This window comes from Haemorhous mexicanus, chromosome 2 (genome assembly GCF_027477595.1).
Source record: "Haemorhous mexicanus isolate bHaeMex1 chromosome 2, bHaeMex1.pri, whole genome shotgun sequence".
In the NCBI taxonomy this organism is placed as follows: Eukaryota; Metazoa; Chordata; class Aves; order Passeriformes; family Fringillidae; genus Haemorhous; species Haemorhous mexicanus.
Window position 1 is genome coordinate 106,576,118 of NC_082342.1, and position 21,360 is coordinate 106,597,477.

At 37.1% G+C, this 21,360-nt stretch overlaps 1 protein-coding gene across 3 annotated transcripts in view; it reads left to right on the forward strand.

The window, feature by feature from the left end:
- CDKL5 (cyclin dependent kinase like 5) overlaps positions 1-21,360 on the forward strand; it is a 124,787-nt gene that overhangs the window by 86,162 nt on the left and 17,265 nt on the right. For all 3 annotated transcript variants that reach the window (XM_059839842.1, XM_059839843.1, XM_059839844.1), the window contains exons 8-12: positions 2,278-2,368; positions 6,553-6,742; positions 10,275-10,355; positions 14,709-14,869; positions 17,122-18,148. In XM_059839842.1, the coding sequence (XP_059695825.1) occupies positions 2,278-2,368; positions 6,553-6,742; positions 10,275-10,355; positions 14,709-14,869; positions 17,122-18,148 (1,550 nt within the window). The remainder of the gene's footprint in view (positions 1-2,277; positions 2,369-6,552; positions 6,743-10,274; positions 10,356-14,708; positions 14,870-17,121; positions 18,149-21,360) is intronic.

Here is a 21,360-nt window from a genome sequence, read left to right on the forward strand (position 1 = left end):
GACAGTAAAGAGGTGACACTGAAGCTCACGATGATAACTTTGCCTTCTGTCTTGCCACATCAAATCCATGCTGCACCTGGCCTGTAAAGTCAGGGGTTGATTTTTCAAGCTACAATTACTGGTTTCTGGACATAATAGCTCCTGTCTGTGACCAAGTTCTGATCGACTGGCCTGGAAGGAGGAGGATGAAACTTTGACTTGTTGATTCTTCTGATGCGCAGGAGCTCATGTGCTACCAGACTCAGGAGTTACATCAGCATGTGTATTAATTTCTATTATGTGACAACTTTTTTCCTTTCTTCCCCTCCCCCTTTCAGTCTGGGATTTCCTACATTTTGACTGTCCCATTTCTTCGGTGTAGCTCCTGATTATCTTCCCTCTGTTCTTTAAACACATGAATGAAAGACTTTCCACTGCCACGATTAATCAGATAGCTTGTAATTTGAAACAGAAATGGGGCTGCCTAAGCAGTTCTAAATATAGAAATATTTCAAAATTCAATCAATCCCCATGTTAGAAGTTTAAAAACAAATCCTTTCCATCTTTTCTGCAGCAGTTATGTTCATTGGACTTTAGGGGAACAGTTATGAATTCTTACGTTCGAACAGCTTTGAAATATCCATTCCTCATCATACTCATCCCATCTTTTAGTTTAATAACACTTGGAGTTAGAGGTATCTTGCAAAAAGTAACAGCTGTAACCTATGTCATTAATAAATTTATAATTTTTTCTTTGATCACTAGTCTAATGGTAATAGTAATAATAATCTGCATCCAGATTTTTACTTCATTTTGTAGTAAATTAGTATTCCACAGGGGTGAGTGGAATTGGGCTTCTTCATGCTGAGCTTTACACTTTCAGAATACTAAAACCAATTTTTAAACTTTTTAAATTACAACATTACAAAACATAGTTGAATGGAAAAGGCAATTTTGGCAGCTTCTGCAGAGGAACTCAGATATAGAGAAAAACGTCTATTGCATTTAAGTACCACTTACTGAGTCAGTAAATAAAGTTATGTCTTATTCTTCTGCAACACTGGAATTTTTACTGTTTCTTCATTGCTCATGGAATAATGGAAAGATTTACAGTGATTTCACTGAAGGGAATTTTGAACTGTGTTTTAATCCCACATGCCAATAAGAAAGCATTTTGGAAATGCTCCTTCTGCGTTTCAGTCCCAAAAGTTTGTCTCACTTTGAGCTTTAGTGAGGAGCTGACACATGTGGAATCTTGCTGCTGAGATCTGTCTGTCCTGTCTCACCTAACTGTTAATTATTTATTTGAAAACAGAAAGACTTGATACTTTTTGAAAATAGTACCAACATCTGACCTGGAGTACTTCTACATGAAAAATTCAGTAACATTACTGTGGTGCTTGGCTGACTTTTAATGAATGGAGGAGAATGAAAATAAAAGTTCAAAGTATTCCTACAAATAGATTTTCCAGACACTTGTCTGTCATCCAGTCGTCATAACTGTACACCTTATGACAGTAGGGAATTTTTGGTACAATTTTAAATAAGTATACATTTTAATTTTTTTTTTAATTCTTAACAAAATTATATGGATAAAGAAGTTAATTTGGACAAGCTTTCTGATCCTAATTCGTGAAGAACCTTGTTGTAAATATGATGCTAAAGCAGTTGAGAAGCCAAAACATGTGGAGTGAGCCAAGTGCATATATAAACAGTTTTGCTGGTTTTCCTAGACTCCTGCATTTTATAGTTTGGAGGAGATGACCATTTTCCTTGCCAAGCCCAGGAGGGAATGTCCTTAGATGAGAATAATATGTTGTTTTTTGACCAGATTAAAAAATCAAAGACAGTACTAGTTAGGATCAATGACCAGAAGAGTCTAGTACATATGCATATGTAATGTTTCTAAAGTTATCTAAAGAATCTTCTTCTGCAAACAGCACCTCAGTGAAATGTAGTGTAATGTCTCAATAGCTGACATGGCCTACTGACAGCTAACTGTTTTCAGTCTGTTTTGATTACATAATAGCATAGAGAGTAATAGCAAAACCCCACTGACTTGTGAGATAGTACACAAGTAAGGGAGTCAATAAAGCAGACATGCTGACTTTCACTGTTGTATCAATAAAAGCTTGCAGTTCACTAGACAAGCAGTTGTTGGAGACATCATTCTGCAGCACGGGTTGTAAACAATTTGCTTCTGTATAAATAGACATGACCTCTTCCTGCCAAAATCAGTGGTGATACAGGTATTGTTTTTGAAATGGGATACAATCTTTCTCACTGTTTCTCTGTCAGGCTTTGCTCGGAATCTCTCTGAAGGAAGCAATGCTAACTATACAGAATATGTGGCTACCAGATGGTACCGCTCACCTGAACTCTTGCTTGGGTAAGTACACTTTGAGAACTGCCATAATAAATCTCTACTGATACTATATGTTTTCAGCACCTTTTGTAAGCTTTGCCTGTGGAAAACTGAGTTTGATTTGAAGGCAAGGTTTTAAGAGCTTCCAGATTTTCATTAATTTTTGTTCATTTCCAGTAAGTCAGTATGAATCATTGACATATTGACCTGTCTTGAGCTGAGCAGTGTTTAACTGATCAAAATATTAGGATGAATTATAAAAGATGTACTTCCAGGTCCTGCACCACTTCTTTCAGAAGAGGATTCCATGGTAGTCCTCTAGCCTGGAATGTTCCATCAGCCTTGTGTGGACATCACATAGCAATGGCACTACAGCTTTCACAATGCAACATTCCTTATTATCTTCATCCTTTGTGTCAGAACTGTCTTAGGAAGAAATTTTTTTGCTCGGGGATAGTGAGACTCTGAACAGGCTGCCTGGAGAAGCTGTGGGTACCCCATCCCTGGCAGTGTCAAGACCAGGTTGAATGGGGCTCTGAGCATCCTGATCTAGTGGAAGGTGTCCCTGCCCAGGTGAGGGGGATTGGAATTAAATGATCTTCAAAGGTCCCTTCCAACCTAAAGCTTTCTATGATTCTGTGTTTTGATTTTCATTTGTAGCTACCTTTTTGCCAGCAGTGCTGAAGTCACTCAAAAGGAAGGTGCTAGATTTTTACTAGTTAGGAAGAATTTATTGTAGGAGGTTGTATAAATCATTTTAATAAAGTGCTGAGATGTTAGCATTGCATTGATTGCAAAAGTATTAGTTACATGAGTGGCCTCAGCCAGAAAATTTACTATTGCTCCTTTATTCATCCAGAAAATGAGCATTTTACTTCCTCACAAGGTAAACAGATTTTGAGATACTAAATGAACAAATTCATGAGATACTAAATGAACAAATTCAAGGGCAAAGGAAGAGGGAAAAAAATGGAGACCTGTGATAGGTGATCTTCCCATTACATTCAAGTTAAACAGAGCATTAATCTAAACTATGTGAATGCTCTCTTAGAATACAATTCCAATATACAGTGCATGTGTATTTATATATACATATTCTTAAAATAAGGAACTGTTAGCCACAGGATTAATCAAAACATTTCTGGTCACTCCTAAGAGTCTTTAAGCATCATGTTAAGTGCTCCTGGGAAACAAGGCTTAGTTGGAACATTTGATTAATACTGAGCTAGATATTTTTTGAAAAGGTAAATAATTAACTAATAATAATTCTGTAAGTAAAGTCATCCCAGTGTTCCCAGACCTGTGCTAATCTTAATCAAATTTGTTGGCAGTTGTTTTCTTATGTGCATAATAGTATCTTAAAGTTGCTATTAAAAAACCTTTAAGCTCAATTTTTCACGTTTTGGAGAGAACAGTAAAGCTTCCAGTGAAGTGTGTATGTACATTTATAAGTATAAATAAAAGACTTGGAAAAATAGCATAAATTTTGACCTTTTTAGATACAAACCATTTTTTTCTGTCTCTAGTAGTAATGAGGATTTAGGAGGAAAGACATGAAAAGCTTGACAGACATAGTATTAGTCTGACCTGCATTTTCTGAAACTGTTTTGTTGGCAGAGGAAATTTAGCAGGAATTATGTCTGCTTGTAGTTGACTAAATCTGTTTGATTAGCTTGTAGAGAAAGGGAGGGGATTTGTGTATTTAATGTTTCAATTGTGCTGCTGTATGCTTTTAAAGCCAAGTTTTTCTGGCAAAGTGATGCCCGTTTCTTGGCAATCCTGTTCTATTTCCCAGGCATTCATCTTTCCTATTCCCCCTTTCCTTACATTTACCAAATTTTTATAAGCATCTAGTATTCAAAAGTCTTCATAGGTTTATTAACTACATTCAATTTAACAAATACAGTTTTACTTTTTCAATTTTGAAAATGTGTCCCAGAGAGGTTTTTGTTTAGTGATAACATTCAAGACTTAAATTTCAGGAGATGAAAGAAATTGCTCCATAATTATTCACAGAACTGAAATCTACTCATTTTGGAGAGCCTCAGGTAACTACTCTTAGTGGAGTACTCTGTGCCCTTTGATGACTAAATATTGCTAAAAGCCAGTAGATTTTAAAGCATGCTAAATTACTAGGTGAAAACATGTTTGGAGAATCTAATATGTTCAGGTATAGACTGTAGTGCTTCTGAGGGGTCTGTCTGTGCTGTAGGACTTATTTTCATTTGTCCAGCCATGTCACTTGCATTTTTTTGTCTGCTGTGATCCTGACAATCAGCAGAAAAAAAGACCTGTTCACCTTTTCAAACAACAACATTGCAGGTTGTGCTGCCTTAAGAAATGGCCATTTTCTGATTTGTTTCTGTTTGGCTAGAGAGAAAATAGTGAAAAGTTCTTAACTGTAGTTCAGCTTCCTTTATTCTTGAGAGCAAGGAAAGGTAATGGTCTGTGCCTCAAAGGAGTTTTAACCCATCCCTCAGTTGGAACTCTAGCTTGTTCTACAGTACCCCAGTCTACAGCAGCCTTTTCCCCATTTCACATTTTAGTGGAGAAAACTATGTATTAAAGGAGTTGCAAACAAAGATGTATTTGGGTTTTTGTCATAATAAAAGGGGAAGTTTTTTACCTGTACTCTCACTGTTTTGCCTGCAGAGCCTTGGCTTTGGAGTCCATTTTTTGCCTGTGTTGCCTCATGCACTGAGAAGGAAAACTAGGCCTTACTTGAATTCATTCTGATGTAATGGGTGGGTTGGACTAGCAGCACCCTAGAAGGGTCAAACACTGAGTCTCAGCAAATCCACAGTGAGCCACTGTGTAGGATTTTGAACCCCAAGCAAGTGATGAACCCCACTGAGTAGCAGTGGTACTTGAGGAATTGTACATGGCTTTGCCTCTGGTGGTTCTTTGTCAGTGGTCTCTTCCAGTGGAGCAAACTTTTGATTTTGGGATGATGTGAGAGGACTATAGTGTCTCATGGCACATTCTCTAAGGCAAGTGGTTCTTGAAGTTTTGGTGCCTTACTTCAGTTTTCCCAGCTGCCATAGAATCCTGCAGCAGTTTGACTTGAGGTATTGTCCAGCTAGTAGTGCTTTCTCACCTTCACCTAAAGGGTTTACTGTTCCTTTGGCCAAGTGTCCTCCCCACAAGTGAAGTAAATAATCATGAGTAATCAATGGGGAAGAGTCAAGCTATTTTTATTTTTTTTTTTTTTAGTTTGAGGATGTTCTTTCTCTAAACATCATTAATCAGCAATACAAGAAAGGAGTGAAGGACACAGATTTAGGATAGGATTTTTCACCTGCAACTCTTGGTGCTGTCTTATTCCAGAAAAAGGCAAGCCAGCTGTAACTTAAATCTCATGAAACAGAGTTTGAGTTGCTGGATTACAAGTTTCAAAAAGAAGAGACTCAGTGAAATATGTTTTCAGTTCAGTCTTTGTTCCAGTCTTTTTTTGTTTTATATGTCTTTTTTTGACATGAAAAGCATTCTCCACTAATTTTGTTCAAAATCTAAACATTTGAAAGACATTATTGGAATAAGATGGGTGTTTACAAACTTTTTTTACAAATTCAACAAGCAAGAATTTGGGTGTATAAAAAAGAGCTCTCCCCAAACCCCAGCCTGTGGCTTTGTTCCCGACTAGGAATTAGTCGGGAGCAAAGCCACAGGCTGAGTTCTCCTGAAAGCTCTTTTTTTCTATAAAAGAGCTTTCAGGAGAACTCTGTTTTCTTGCTAATTAAAATTCTTGTGTATAAATTCTGAAATAAAGATTTTTTATAATTCTGTTCTCCCAGTGGCCAGACCCAGTATGCCCATCTACCTATTAAGCACAGTCAAACAAGAGATGTAATACAGGAACAGTGCAGGCATGAGCTCTAGAGAGAAGGGAAGTTAGTGGTAGTTTAACTGTGAGTGGAGAATGCTTTGTAGTCAAAAAGATTATTCTTGTATGTAAGATTTTTCAAAAAGAACAAGGTCCCTGGAGGCGCTTGAGAATCCATATCCTGCCTTTTCAAGCAGTGATGGATACATCAGGAAATCTAGGGCAGGAACAGAGGGCTTGGTTTTTGAGGTAGTTTGCTTAATAACGAAGTTTGTTTTTCTGTGTTGTGAGGAAGCATGCCATGGGAAATATGGCCAATAAATTGAAGCAGCTCAGTAAGAAGGCAGTGGCAGGGGGTGACAAACATTTTCTTTTTGCTTGGCAGAGCCCCTTATGGCAAGGCTGTGGATATGTGGTCTGTAGGCTGCATCCTGGGGGAGCTGAGCGACGGGCAGCCCCTGTTCCCTGGCGAGAGTGAGATTGACCAGCTCTTCACCATTCAGAAGGTGCTGGGCCCACTGCCAGCCGAGCAGATGAAGCTCTTCTACAGCAACCCACGCTTCCATGGCTTGCGGGTAAGGGAAAGCTTTGTTCTTTTTTCTCATTTTTCTTATTTACTTGTGTGAAGTGCTGCAAAGGTTCTTTACATTTACATTGTGCATTATCTGCTGCCTACGTTTCTGGGTAAGTATAGGATATAGAGATTATAAGGCATTCATATGTCAAAGTAAAATTCTGATTACACCAGAAGTGAGTATTGTAAGTACATTTGTTTTCCTGTTAAAAGTTTAAAGATTTTCTTTCATTTCTTTGATATTTTTGGCATGCAATTTACCTCTTATACCCAATGTAACATTGGGTCTAACATACTGGGTTTGCCCTGGAAAGTTTAGTGGCAAGGTTCTGTAAAGTCAGGTTGTGGAAAATTTAGGACTGCTGTCTACAAGCTAGTTTGTTGGGGAAATCTGAGCTGTAGATGCTAATACCATGGCAGAAGAGCTTTCTGCCTTTTGGCTTATATTCCTGGGGAGTTTATGAAAGTCTCTTGAGTAAAAAAGCTCTTACTGCTGACAGCATTGTTCTCTTCAAGGGTTTGCCAATATAATATAATGGCAGAGACTCACTTGGGTGATGGTGTTCGCAGGGGCCTCAGGAGGAGGGAAGAGATGAGAAAGTTGACTCTGTGTTTCAGAAGGTTTGATTTATTATTTTATGATATATATTATATTAAAACTATACTAAAAGAATAGAAGAAAGGATTTCATCAGAAGGCTAGCTAAGAATAGAAAAGGAATGAATAACAAAGGCTTGTCTCTGACTGAGACAGTCTGGACAGCTGGACTGTGATTGGTTATTAATTAGAAACAACTAAATGAGACTAATCACAGATCTACTTGTTTCATTCTACAGTAGCAGATAACTCTTGTTTACATTTTGGTTTTGAGGCTTCTCAGCTTCTCAGGAGGAAAAAATCCTAAGGAAAGGATTTTTCATAAAACATGTTGGTGACACACTTGCGTGAAATCTACCCAAGCTGGGATATGCAATATGGCAAAATACCAGAATCAATAAATAAGTGTTAGCTCTGTTACTTTTAACAGTACCTGGTCAGTGATTGTACTCATGTTTCCTTGTAATTCAGTTTTGGTTGTCCTTTCTTTATTGATGAATGTTGCTTGGAAAGGTGAGTTTATGATCTTGATAATATTCTGAAATCAGTAGTGTAAATCCTATAAAGGGACATATGAAGGTTTAGGAGACCTGATCTGTGCTAAAGACTCAAGATCTGAGTTTCACTCTGAGAAAGAGAAAATGTGAGAATGTGAAAGGGAAGGAATGGGCACCTAGTTCTGTTAAAGCATGTTCAAAGTTGCCACAAATTTGTTTTAGCTAACAGTGATAAGAAAAGAGTTGGCTTAAGGTGCTAGGGTATTTATTTTAGGTATAAGAATAACTAATTCTGAAGAGATTTTGTTGAAGTTTGTACACTCTTCAAGAGTGGGGGGTTTAAAAAAAATTATTAGACAAGCATTTCTTGCAAGGTCTTGTTTGTGTTTCATCCTGTTTAAAACAGTGGGTTGAATGGTGTTTTTGTATGAGAAATTTATAACCCCTTCTCAGGAAAACAGTGCTTTAAAAATTGTAAGCAGAATAAATTACTGCCTCTTCAACATCATTTTACAGCTTTTCTTATTGTGCAGTGTAATCTTGTTTGGATAAATGCTCTGTGATGTCTTAGGATGAAGTATCTTTGTTTTGTAGCTTTAAAATACAATGATTCAAGAAGACAGCACAGACCTAATGTGATTAAGCACAAGGTTCAGAGTTATGAGTCTCTGTTCTCATCCCAGATCAGTGGTTTAGTGCTTGGCCTCAGACATGTTCCTGCCTTCTTAGTCCCATCTGTAAAGTCAGGATACTGCTGATGTGGACAGGGCCATATGGCTCCTCATAGAGAGTGTTTTCTAGAATTGAAGTAAAGTCTGAATGATGGCTTAAACATAAAAAAAAATACAAAAATTATTTGTTTGAAATAGTATATTCATTAGTTAATTCGTGGGAAAAAATTATCCTGTGCTGTAAGACAGCCTTAAAAGTACATTTTTTCTGAATGTAACTTAATTTTCTGAATGTAGTGCGTAATAGTGAAAGATTTTCTGTTGCAGAGCAGATAGTAGGTATGCTGTGATCAAGCCAACTATTACTTACAAGCTGGATTTGGTGCTGGATGTTCTCAAGATAGAAACTAGCCAATGATGTGAAATTTTTTGTCTATATGCTTAGACTTTGTGAATTTCTACATTACCCTAAGTGAATACTACCATATTGTAAAACAGGATTAAAACAATTCTCTTCAAACACTCCAGCATGGATCCAAACACAGATTTGCAAACTTCTACTCATATCCTCCATATATATGTATATAACACAGTTTTCCTCACTCCTGAGGTTTAGGGAGTATTCAGTGATCTCTCTTCAATTCTTTTGAGGAGGAAAACATCCAGGATATGTTGAAGACATAAGGAAGTAAAATAATATGGGATCAGAAACCACCAGTAGGCTCATGACTTTACAGAAAAGTGTGAGTGGCAATGTAGGGCTACAAGTATTTGTTCTACCAATAAGTTACATGAAGAATGTGAACAATTACATTGACAAGCCACTGGTGCTTTGCATGGCTTTGGCACATTTTCCTGTTTCCCTGATCATTCTAGATATAAAAGCTTCTTTATGATTGCCACTCCACAGGAAGACATGAACATTTTACAATTTGGTTTACGTTAAAATTGGAGGAAGTGTGGAAGCCTTGTTTTACCTAAGCTACTGTTTGAGATCAATATAGCAGACTTGGACTTCAAAAAATTCTCAATTATTAGTAAACCACTTCAAAATAAAGCAAAGTCAAAAGAAAAATACAGAGACTATTTAGGAATAAAAGCATTCAAATTAATGTTCTTCCATTTTTTTTCAAAGTTCACATAATGTAATTTATGAAAAATAATACTAGTGCAACTAATGGATGCCCCCAGCAGTGTGCACTGCTTCTCATGGTGTTACCAGCAGCATGACCCAGCAGTAACCCTGAAACTCAAATCCTTGAGCTTTTGCTTTTTTTCACTAAAAATACTTGGGAATTGTTCGTTAATGTTTAGTATTATGTTAATGTTTTCTGTTATTTAGTAATGTTTAGTTTAATGTTTTATATTATTAATGAGTAATACTGTATTTGCACTCTCAAATTCTCTCTGAGCTATTTTTAACCTTTTTTAAATAAATATGTTACTTATGTTAGTTCTGAATCTATTTTAAACCTCCTGTCAATCACAGTGCCAGAAAAAAAATTTGATTATTTCTCACTTGAGAATGATTTCTTGGCTGCCCTAATAATCAAGAATACTTTCTTTGGTTGACTAGATGCTTACCACACATCTAGAGTTATTTGTTTCACTGTAATATTTTATAGTTTTCATCAACTACTAAATTTTTCAGTGCTTAGGATTCCCATTAATTACATGTCTTGATTCACTAGTTTCCATTTTTTGAAACATTGTATTCATGTGTTACCTTGTTTTCCTGCTCAGTATATTTACAGTGTATTTTTTACAGTTTCCAGCAGTCAATCATCCACAGTCTTTAGAGAGAAGATACTTGGGAATTTTAAGCGGTGTACTGCTTGATCTTATGAAGGTAGGAAAATGTCTTTTATTCTCTGTCTGTGATATGTAGGAAAATATGTAAGTCACTTTTTACCTTTTTTCTTACATAATGCATCTTAGAAGGGCTTTGGGAACTCCCTTTTGAGATATTTTGATTCCACCATTGTTTGTAGTAAGGCTTGGTATTTCCTAGGAATAAGGAAAATATCCCTTGCAAATGCCAGGAGAGTCTGTTCAATTTTAACTGATTTGATAAAGAATGTGTAGCCCAGACAAAGCATCATCACCATTCTTTGCAGGGTTGTGCATTCACACTGACATCCATGCACTGACTGCTAGAGTGTGATCATATTTAGATACATCCACAGAGTATTGGGCTAACCTGAGTTGTTTTTCAGTTGTTGTTGGGTAAGTGTGAGGATGTGGATATTGTCAAAAACAAAGTTGACACGTAGGAGTTCTGGGTTTTTATCCAAACTCTTAATCTGCTTGCTATCACCTGTACACAGTGTGTATGTTAGTTTACCCTTCAGTACTGTTTTGGGACAAGTCAGCTAGTTACACATGGCCAAAGTAGGTTATAATCCTGAGAGTTCTTATGGGGGATCAGGAGAAGCTCATTCCCCACAAAATCATTGTGCTTTGCATTTGTGCTGTGTTCCTGGGTATGGAACACGTTGTTGTCCTTACTACTGTACTATAAAAATACTCCCATGGTCAGCTACAGTACAACCCTCGCATCATTTCATCCCCGTTGATCTGAAGAAAGAAGTCATAGTATCCAAAATTAGGTTTATAATCATAGAACCACCTAAGAATTAAAGGCAGTATGGGACAAACATGAAGTGTGGATATGGCTAATCAACTCTGAATGAATTGTATGATCCCAAACCCCTCTGCATCAGTTGTCTTGGAAAGCAAAGATGCTTTGGGAAATACTTGGGTGTTTACTTGCTTTAGTAGTATTGCTGTAGCCAGCAGAAATCCACCAAATTTGCTCTACTCTTCTTCAACACAGCCAGTTCAAATCCCTTTGATCTCCTTGCCTTATGAAGAGAGTCAGCATGGCTTTTATCTTGGTTTCGAGGAGTCTGCAATATGATGCACTCCAGCGCATATAATTACTTGTTTTGGTATTATACTTTCTCCTCTGTTTTCTAATTCACATAAACTTTATTTCATAGGTAGCTGTAACTCAAGATCTGGTAGCATATATTGCAGAGCAGAAATTTCAAGATCAGTCTTAAGACCATTGTTACATGTACTGGGGGAGGGTTTATTTTCATTTTATCCTAAATTTTATGTAATATCTCAGTGTCTTTTAGGTTCTTTTGATGTGATTTAAAAGTTGAAAAGTTGTGAAATGAAGCACAGGTTTCCAAATAATTTAATTTCTTTCATCTTTTCTGTTGATGTTTCTGCCTACAAGGTGAGAAAGGTCAGGAATTCTGTAGAGGGGATATTTTGTGTTTGATCTGCATTTCTTAATTCAAGATTTGGAACCTTGTTAAACAATGTGCAGGCGCCTACAAGGAGAGAACAGAAGGGACTTGTGGTTAAGTTGCATGTTGCAAATGCTGCACATACTTTGTTGTGTGCCTGTCTCTTCTGCAGACAAGGGACAGTCTGACACATGTCCACACTTGTTGTGCTCCTCATTATCTGCATTCCCAGGGACCTCAGGTCGGATAACTAGATTACTGAATAACCCACACTTCAATTTATGCCAGCTGAAGTAGGGAGTTATTAACATATATCTATTTAGAGAGCATTTCTAGACTGCATTAATGATGAGGCACCAATTTGACCTTGTTGCTTTGTTGTTGCTCCAGTCCTCTGCTCTCCTTCACAAGTCATGCTGATTTGCAAGCATTAGGGAGTTAGGAACTGGTTTTGCATGTTATGACTTGGGAAAAAAACACATTGAGACTCTCTTCTTTATATTATCTGCCATTCAATTGTCTCTGCCATTCAGCACCAGACATGCATTTCCTCTGAGCTGTTTGCTAAAGAGAATACTTGTAGAACCCTTTCTTTTTACCCTTGGTTTTCTTCACTTGCCTTCGCTGGACTTCAGCCTTCTGAAGAGTGGCCTAACCTTTGTGCTAGTACTCTGCTTTTATAGTCCATCTTTGTATCCTGTCCTTCACTCTGGTTCCCACCTACTCCTGTTTTGCATTTTTGTTTATTAGGAAATTCCCTGTTTAGCTAACCTAAACCTATGAAAAAGATTTTGGTCTTCTACACAGTAAGATGCTTTGTTCCTGAACTCAGAATAAATTTTCCATGGAAACCAATGGCTGTCCTGGACATCTTTCCTCTTATGGTAGTTTTTCAGGAGACTATACCTGTTAATTCCTTCTAAAAATGGAATTTGCTTTCCTGAAGTCCTGGGTCTTATCTCTGATGTATATCTTCCCACCTCTTCTTTCAGTCCAATCTGTAATCATCCTATGGTTGCTACAGCTCAGAGTGTCTTCTCTGATCAGATTTCTCACCAGTACTTTACTATTATTGAGCAGAAGCTCGAGTAAACTGAAGTTTCCTCCTCGGCTAATTTGCCTCTCCAGCATCCACACTAGGAAATTTCCACCAACTGATTCTAGAAGTCTCCTGGAACATGTATACAGGCTGGGTGTCAGGACAGCTGAAGTCTGCTGTGAGGAGGAGGGTCTGTGACCAGGAGGCATTTTTTTTGTTGTTATAGAGAGTTTTCCTCTTTATCACTTCCATGCTCTTCAATGCATTGTTGGTAGCAAACTCCCATCATAACATACCAAGTGTTGCTTTCCCTTCTAGTCCTGACCTAGAGATTGTCCATGGATAAACCTTTTGTTCCATGACATTGGATATGATCCAGGAAGTCAATTTTATGGAGTGTTACCCTTCTCCTTCTCCATCCCCTTCCTTCTGAGACCAGTTGTACCCATCAGTGACCATGCCTCAGCCATGAGCCCTGTCCCACTACTTCTCTGTGATTCCAGGCAGATTCCCAGCCTTGTGATAACCTATGGACATACAGTTCTCCTCGCTTGTCATCCAGCCTGTGTAATGTAGTGTACAGGCACTTGTGAGAAGCCTCTGGACATCCTCTCTTCTGAGGGGGAATGCAGGAATCACATGTGGCCTCCTCCTCATGTTTGTCCAGCCTTTTGAGCCACTGTAGTGATGAGCACCAGAAAAAAATGGGAGAAAGAAGTTGTTAATCATTCAGTACAGTGTGTCACTTGAGAAAGAAAGGTGCTGCACGCTGTATGACCAAGCTGCATAGGAGTTTGGTTTGCCACTTGCTTTGTTTCCTGAGCATTTTCCATTTAGAAGTGCAGGGATCCTGTGAAGGGAAACCCAGTTTGCGGTTGAATGGCTGAATACGGTGTTAATGTAGTGTGTGAGTGTGTGTGTTTATGCTTGTGTATGCATAGACACACATTGATTTAATCTCTCTTAAATATGTACAACCCTTAAGAAATAGCTGGTTTTTTTACTTAATAGCCATTCAAACTTTCAACCTTGCTAACAGTCATGCATGTTTGAATATTCCAGTGTAAACTCTGTATTGCTCTTTTCCTGCAAGAAACCTTTCAAACTTCCCAAAATACCCAAGCTCCTGTTTTCAAGTTTTGTGATTAAATATTTTCTTCGTGTCAGGAAGTGTCTTTGTTTAGAATCACAACTGATCTAACAGAATTACAAGGCAAGTGTTATTCTGAATGCATTGTAAACAATTTAGAGAGTTCTTTGAAAATATGGGTGGACTTGAACCCTGTAAGCTAAAAACAGAATTCTTATATTTATGTATTTTTAAAAAATTCTAAATGTTAAAGTAATGTTTGGTCTTGCATAAGAATGTTCCCATATAGTTGCTTTGTTTGTTTGTAAAGCCTGTTTCATTGCAGCATTTTATTACTGGTAAATGTAATATTTTTGATTCAAAACAATGTTGTAAGGTTTATCCTGAAAAATATGTTAAAAATAGAAATATCTAAAACATATATAGATTATACAAAACATATTTTTAAAGTTTTAGATATCTTTGTATTTTAAACATACTATCACATATGTATGCATAAAATTATATACATATAACAAATATGGTGTTATATAAATAAACACATATGTGTTTATGGTGTTATTTAAATAAACACATATGTGTTTATTTTGTTTCATATGTAGTTTAATGCATCATGAAATTATTCTAGCAGTGACATCTAATCACAGAAACACTGGAGATTAAAAAATTACCCAGTAATGTTCTTTATTTTGTTGTGGTTTTTTTGGTTTCAGTTTGGCTTAGTTTTGGTTTTTTGTTTTGGTTTCTGGGGGGATTTCTTGCTACTGTAAATACAGATACTAACATTTAAACTTTGGGATTTGTTTTTCAAAGAACTTACTGAAGTTAGATCCAGCAGATAGATATTTGACAGAACAATGTTTGAACCACCCTTCATTTCAAACCCAAAGACTCTTGGATCGCTGTGGAAGTTCACCTTCACGGTCAGCTAAGAGAAAACCTTACCATGCAGACAGCAACACTTTGTCTAACAGGTAAATGTAGTCTTGTCACTGTGACCACTGACATTTGCTCTGCCAGTGAGTGAGTTGTTGTTCTGCTCACATGCAGCATCACCTACAAGAAAAGTGGTTGGTTGACAGTTTAGACACACTGAGATATGTATGCTGTTCTGTGTTGCCTCACTGAATAAAGGAAGCAGACATAGTATTTACAGCTACACAAGCTGAAAGTTTTGCTTACTTTCTGCATCAGGCTGCATGTGTCTTAAAAAAAAAAAAAAGACAATGTTGAAGCCATTTCTGTGTATGACAAAGAAAAATAATTGGCTGATCCACCTTAAAAAAATGTTAGCCTTTTTCTTGAACAATAGGAATTTTGTGGCTTGGAAAATGCCCAAGATTCCAAAGGAATGCTCTTTTCTTTGGAACGCTACCACTGCTGTATATGTACAAATCTGTCCAAGATTTTGATATTTAAAAGCTTAAAGTTCACACAGATTTGTAGCAGCTAAATGTCCTGAAAATTGTGTGCATTGATCAAATTCCAAATGGGAGATGAACAGAATTTTGTCTGCAATTGCAGTTGTGGATCAATCGTGTCTAGTCTGTTTGACCTCAGACTCATAGCAGGATATGTTTGCTCAGTGACTCCCTTGCTGGACCCACATAGCTTGAGAGAAGCCACTTAATTTTCATACCTCAATGAACCTGGTTTACTGCTGGATGAAGTACTTCAGCACAAAAAGCTTCATATTATTGCTCTGATAAATGTGTTCATAAAGGTCATCCTCTGAAGTATGCCAAATATTTTAATATTCTGTATGCAGGCTTTTAATCTTGGCCATGTTTTTCTTTAGCTTATCTTGTGAGATTAAAAAAATTGCTCCTCTATTTTAAGACTTGGGATGACATTCACAATCTATACTTTTTCAAAGATAGACACCAAAAAGTTTTAGCTGCCTTTACAGCTTAGAGTAGAAGTTTTACTGTTAGACATATGGTATCAGAAAGAAAGACCTACATCCATTGGAAGCTTGTCCAAAAGGCTTGCCTAGTGAAAATACTAGGTTCCTCTATCTCTAAAGTTTTGAAAAATATGCTAGCTGATAACACAAAAATATTTTAAACTGGCATTAAAATTGCTTAAGTTTTAGGAACTGTAATGAAATAGATGATGAGATCACTGGAAGTGGTTAATACAAAAATCCTAGGTATAAAACCAGCTAGCATTATCCAATTATAATTAACAAAAAGATCAACAAAGGTACAGCTAGCTCTCACTTCAACCCTCGGTAATATATCTGAGTTACATCATAGATTTGTTACAGAAATAATTTAATTGCTCATAGCGTGCCTAGGTCCATCCAAGCAAACAAGCACAGCTCCATCACTGTTCAGTCTTGGCTATTGCAGTGCCAGCCTAAATCCAGAAGCTGAACTGGTTTAATGCCAGAAAACCTGGCATAATAAATCCTGCTAAAAAAAATCAGTCTCGGGGTTTGCAGAACCATCTCATATCTCAGTCCGGTAGTCCCAAACCCTGAAGAGCTAGGAAGGAGAGTAGAGGATAAAGTCACAACCAAGTAGCTCTGCACCAAGTCAGCCTGGTTGCAGATCCTTTCAGGTGCAGCTTTAGAATGAGTTAATGTACCTAAAACTGGGATAGTGCCAAGTTCCACAAAAGCTGTCTTCCTGTGGTAGACCTGGTTTTGGTTTTGGTGTTACAGGGCTAGCTCAGGCTCACTCCATCTGAACAATAATCTCTTTTCTCCTCCTTTCCTCTCCCCTCTTCCTCCAAACCAGGAATACACAAGATAGCCTGGAGCATTGATTGTATCAGGGCTTTTTGACAGTGCTGACATACTTGATTGTTCTACCTTCCTTTGATATGCCAGGTGTATTTAAGATTTTTTCGATTGATATACAGCTAATTTTTATAATGTAATGCTTCACTTAGCAATGTACTCACATCGTACACACATGCATAAATGTGCAAATATATGTTGGAATTTCTGTTATTAGATTTGATGTCTTCAGGGTTTTTGTCAGCAAAATCATTAACCAAAGCAGAGTTTGCCATTATATTATAACCAGAAATAACAATGTATGAATGCTTACAAATATGTTATTTTAGTGAAGCTTCTGGTGCTTTGGCAATGTTTGAACTTACTGCAGTTAGATTTTTGGTTTTAAATGGCGACTGAAATGGGTGTACTTTTTTGAAGTTATTAATACATGAATAAGTAATCTGATATATTAATGCTTCTTTATGCGTTTTAATATAGAAATCAAGCCAGCAAAAGTTCTGCTTTGCAGTCACACCACAGATCAAACAGCAAGGATATGCAGACACTAGGGGCTGGCGGGCCAAGAGAAGAGGGGCTTCCAGCAAATGAAAGCTTTTTAAATGGAAACCTTCCTGGACCTGCCCCTAGTCCAATGCATGCAAAAAAACCGAGCAACACACCAGGATCTGGCAACAAGGATATAGCCAATAATAACATGCCACATCTTCTCAGCCCAAAGGAACCAAAGGGAAAAACAGAGTTTGATTTTAATGTGGACACCAAAAGTTCTGATGGTTCAGGCACAAAGTACCTGAAGTCTAACACCAGATCTCAGCAGAACCGGCACTCCTTTATGGAAACTTCTCAAAGCAAGACTGGGACGCTGCAGCCTGGTGACAAGCACAGTCGCCACAGCTACATCGACACCATCCCGCAGTCTTCTAAGAGTCCCTCCTATCGGACAAAGTCCAAGAGCCATGGAGTTCTGACAGACTCAAAATCCGTGGGCAACCTTTCTGAGGCCAGGGCCCAAGCTGCAGAACCAAACACCAGTAGGTATTTTCCATCCAGCTGTATGGACTTGAACTCTCCTACCAGTCCGAGTGCTCCCCGGCACAGCGATAGCAGAACTATGCTCAGTCCATCTGCGAGGAATAACCGCAGCGAGGGTACCCTGGACACCCGAAGACCACCAACCAGACACTCCAAAACAATGGAGGAGTTAAAACTGCCAGATCACATGGATGGAAGCCATTCCCACTCTGTATCTGCTCCACATGAATCTTTTTCCTATGGTCTAGGTTATACCAGTCCTTTTTCTTCACAGCAGCGCCCTCATAGACACTCTATGTATGTGAGCCGGGACAGAGTGAGGTCAAAGGGCTCAGAGGGTGGCTTAAGTGTAGGGCAAGGGATGGCAGCCAGAGCAAACAGCCTGCAACTGTTATCTCCACAGGTGCAGCATAAGTCACTCACAAGGTCTGTTGGCTCATCACGAGAAGACTGTACAGAAGATTCTAATAGGGTTAGTCCAAAATATTGCCTCTTACTTGAAGGTTTACCTTTCTCCTTTTAACTCGCGTGGGAGCAGTGGCCTGCTTTCTGTCTTCTGTTTGTTTCTTTGCAGTTATTAATTTATTTGTCTTGTATGGTATGGGGATGTTGTTGGGGGCTTTTTTTCAGGAGGGCTGAACATTTCAAGGTACTTTTAAAAAATGGGTTATGAATACCATTATCTTAAAGTACTGAAATGTGAGAATGGAAAAATCGTCTCCAAAGTTACAATTTCATTTGTTGTTTTTAGTCCTTGGTTGCATGGTCTGATGTCATTTACTGCCTCATTTTGCTTAATTATCTTTCCCATTTGTGTTTTTATTTAGCTTTTCCTATATGTATTTCTGTTACGAATGCTAATGTTAATTTTTGAAGCCACTGTTTCATTCAGGTATAGTGGGACATTATTGCTGAAATACCCTAATTTACTAGAGAAATATCCAAGCTTGCAATATGTCTTTAGATTGGTATGATAAGTAACTGGTGGGATCTAGAGATTTCATGTTGTAGTGGCCACTGGTAAATTGACTCCTCACAATGGTTACTGTCAGTGGATACCTGTTTGTGTTTTTTTCTGTGAGCATTAATTAAAGAGTAGAGGACAGGCTTGTTCTAGTGTTGATTTACATTTGTTACACAACATTTCTGAATTATCTCATGTTTTACACATCAGATATGTAAACATGACTGTATTTGTCCTCAGAGCTTTAAATTTCTCTATTAACAAAATGGTGCAGAGGCAAATACAAAAATGAGTGTTTGTCTATGCCTACACCTGTGATAAACTGACTTCTAAGGAGAGAACATCTAGTTCAGATTTGTTGACAAACTGAAGAACGTCAGAAGACCTGCAAACAATATTTAAGGTCCAAAGATTATGGTTTATTATGTGAAACTAAAATACTCTGCCCACTTAGTTTATCTAAGAAATATGTGTAGCTGACCTAATAGGGGTCTACAAGTACCATAAAAGAAAGAGTTTCAGGTAGTGGTTGTCTCCTCAGTCCAGTAGAGAAGAAAAGACATAATATGTTTTTTCATCCATTGCACATCTTCTCCATTCAAGACTATGTGTATTCAAATATGAGAAAATATCAAAATAGAAGTGATATGGAATAATAATTTTTAAAAAGCTACCTAGAAGGGATTACAGCAGCTCCATTTCAAAAACAGTTTTTTCCTGTGTACTTTCTGTCTCTCTTATTTCAGTCAAATTAAATGTTACTTATTCTTCAGGACATTATTTGGAAGGGCAGTAATATCAGTGTTTCAGTTTTTGATAATAAAAGGTCACACTGCCTTGTATTCTTCAGTTCATTTTCTGCATTATGCAGCAGATAGTAATTTGAAGTAATTTTAATTTTATTTTGTATTATTTAGAGGCCAGTTGCTTTTATTGGATCATTCTTTGTCATTGAAAATGGGTTGACAGATTTTTATTTTAATTAGGAAAATCAGTGTATATTGTAATGCTTATGTTTGTGTTCATTTTCCTTTGCTTTGGAAAGTCTGTTCATTCAAGATAAAGAACTTTATCTCTTATGGTCAGTAATTTTAAAACTTCAGCCTTCACTTAGTGCTTTTAAATCTGTATTTCAACCATTAGAAATGTGAAAGGAAAATGACTTTTCTGAAATGGATGCTAAGTCAGTGAATTCACAAAGCTGGTTTTTATTTGTTTATACTGCTTTCAGTAACAAATCGAATTGTCAATCTTCCTATGCCTCATGAAGGGATTTTCACAAAGAAGTCATTCTTTGGCTCCTTCCTATCCTCATTTTTCCCCCTTTTCTACATTATGCATTAGGAGTCAGAAAATTTCACTCTCCTCAGGAGTTCTTTAGTTTAGAGAACTAAAAAATGCACTATTAATATGTATTCTCATAGATTCTTTACTGTTTTCATGCTTATTTTTTCTGATTAGTTCACCTAGGTTTTTTTCTCTGCTCATCTTCGGTGAAGTTTCCTCAATTCCATGTTTCTAGTTTCTCATTGATTTTCTTTTTAGCTGTACCAAGGCTTTTTAAAGAAAAGCTTTCTTTTTTTTTTGCCAAGCTTTAAATCTTATTTAAGAAAAAAATCAAGAAAAAAAACCTCATCCAGTCTTAGTTTTATGATTTTTCAAGTCTCAACACAACAGTTTTGTTCTAAGGGTTTGTTTTTTTTTTTTTACATTTAAATTAAATGTACACAAAAAGGGTTGAGCAGAAGAAAATCAAATACAAGTTGCTATTACTGTCTCATGTTTGAAATTTCACTGCTGATAAAAAAGAGGTATCTATTACAAGTAGTAATTTAATCAAATGCTTCTGGTAAATTTTAGAAGAATCCAGCTGGGATTTGAAGCATTGTTTTAGCTGCAGTTCTGGCCTCAGTTTCAAGGTTTGTTTTCTCTGTGACAGTGAGACCAGAACTTCATCCACAAAAAGCAAAGCAGATTTTGCCAATCAGTTAGTACAGGGGTTTCAGAAGTTTCCTAAGGGGTCTTTGAGAGAGCATTACATTTCATGTGGTCAGTTCCTGCTGAGGGAAAAATTGAAGTTTCTGATTCATTTAAGAGTGGGGTTAAGTCATATTTGGTGGCTAATTATGTGCATGAGGATGTTTCTACTGGCTCACCTAAACTTTTACTTGAAGTACTTCCAGTACTGTTTTCAGGAAAATAGAATAAATTAGAGGTAATGATACGCTTTCAGCTACCCTGTCTGACTGAAGAACTTTGTCTGTAGATTTCTTAGTTCAGAGACTTTTCTAATTTTGCATACAGTAGATTTTGTGATTGTTGGTACCTCTAGGTAATGATATTAAGAGATAAGAGATGATAAGTGATGATAGTGCTTTGGTGTTGCAATTATCTCAAATTAGATGCATTCCTATCTGCTTTTTAATGTTTGCCAGTAGCAGAGTGACCAGATTCCATCAGAAATTAATTTAGCCAGCCTCCAGGAAAAGATTCCTCCAGAGATGTTACAGTTGTGTTTCATTCAGGTTGAAATTCCCAGGGCCTGAATCAGATTCATGTCTTTAAAATTACAACTTAGAGGTGAAATTTTGTTAATGCCATTTTTGTCATTTTGGAAAGACGCAAGCAAGCAGCAAAACCAAGTAATTATTGATTACATTGTCTGTGATTTGATATTTGCAGTTACTAATAATATGAAAGGAAAATTGTATGGTGAATTT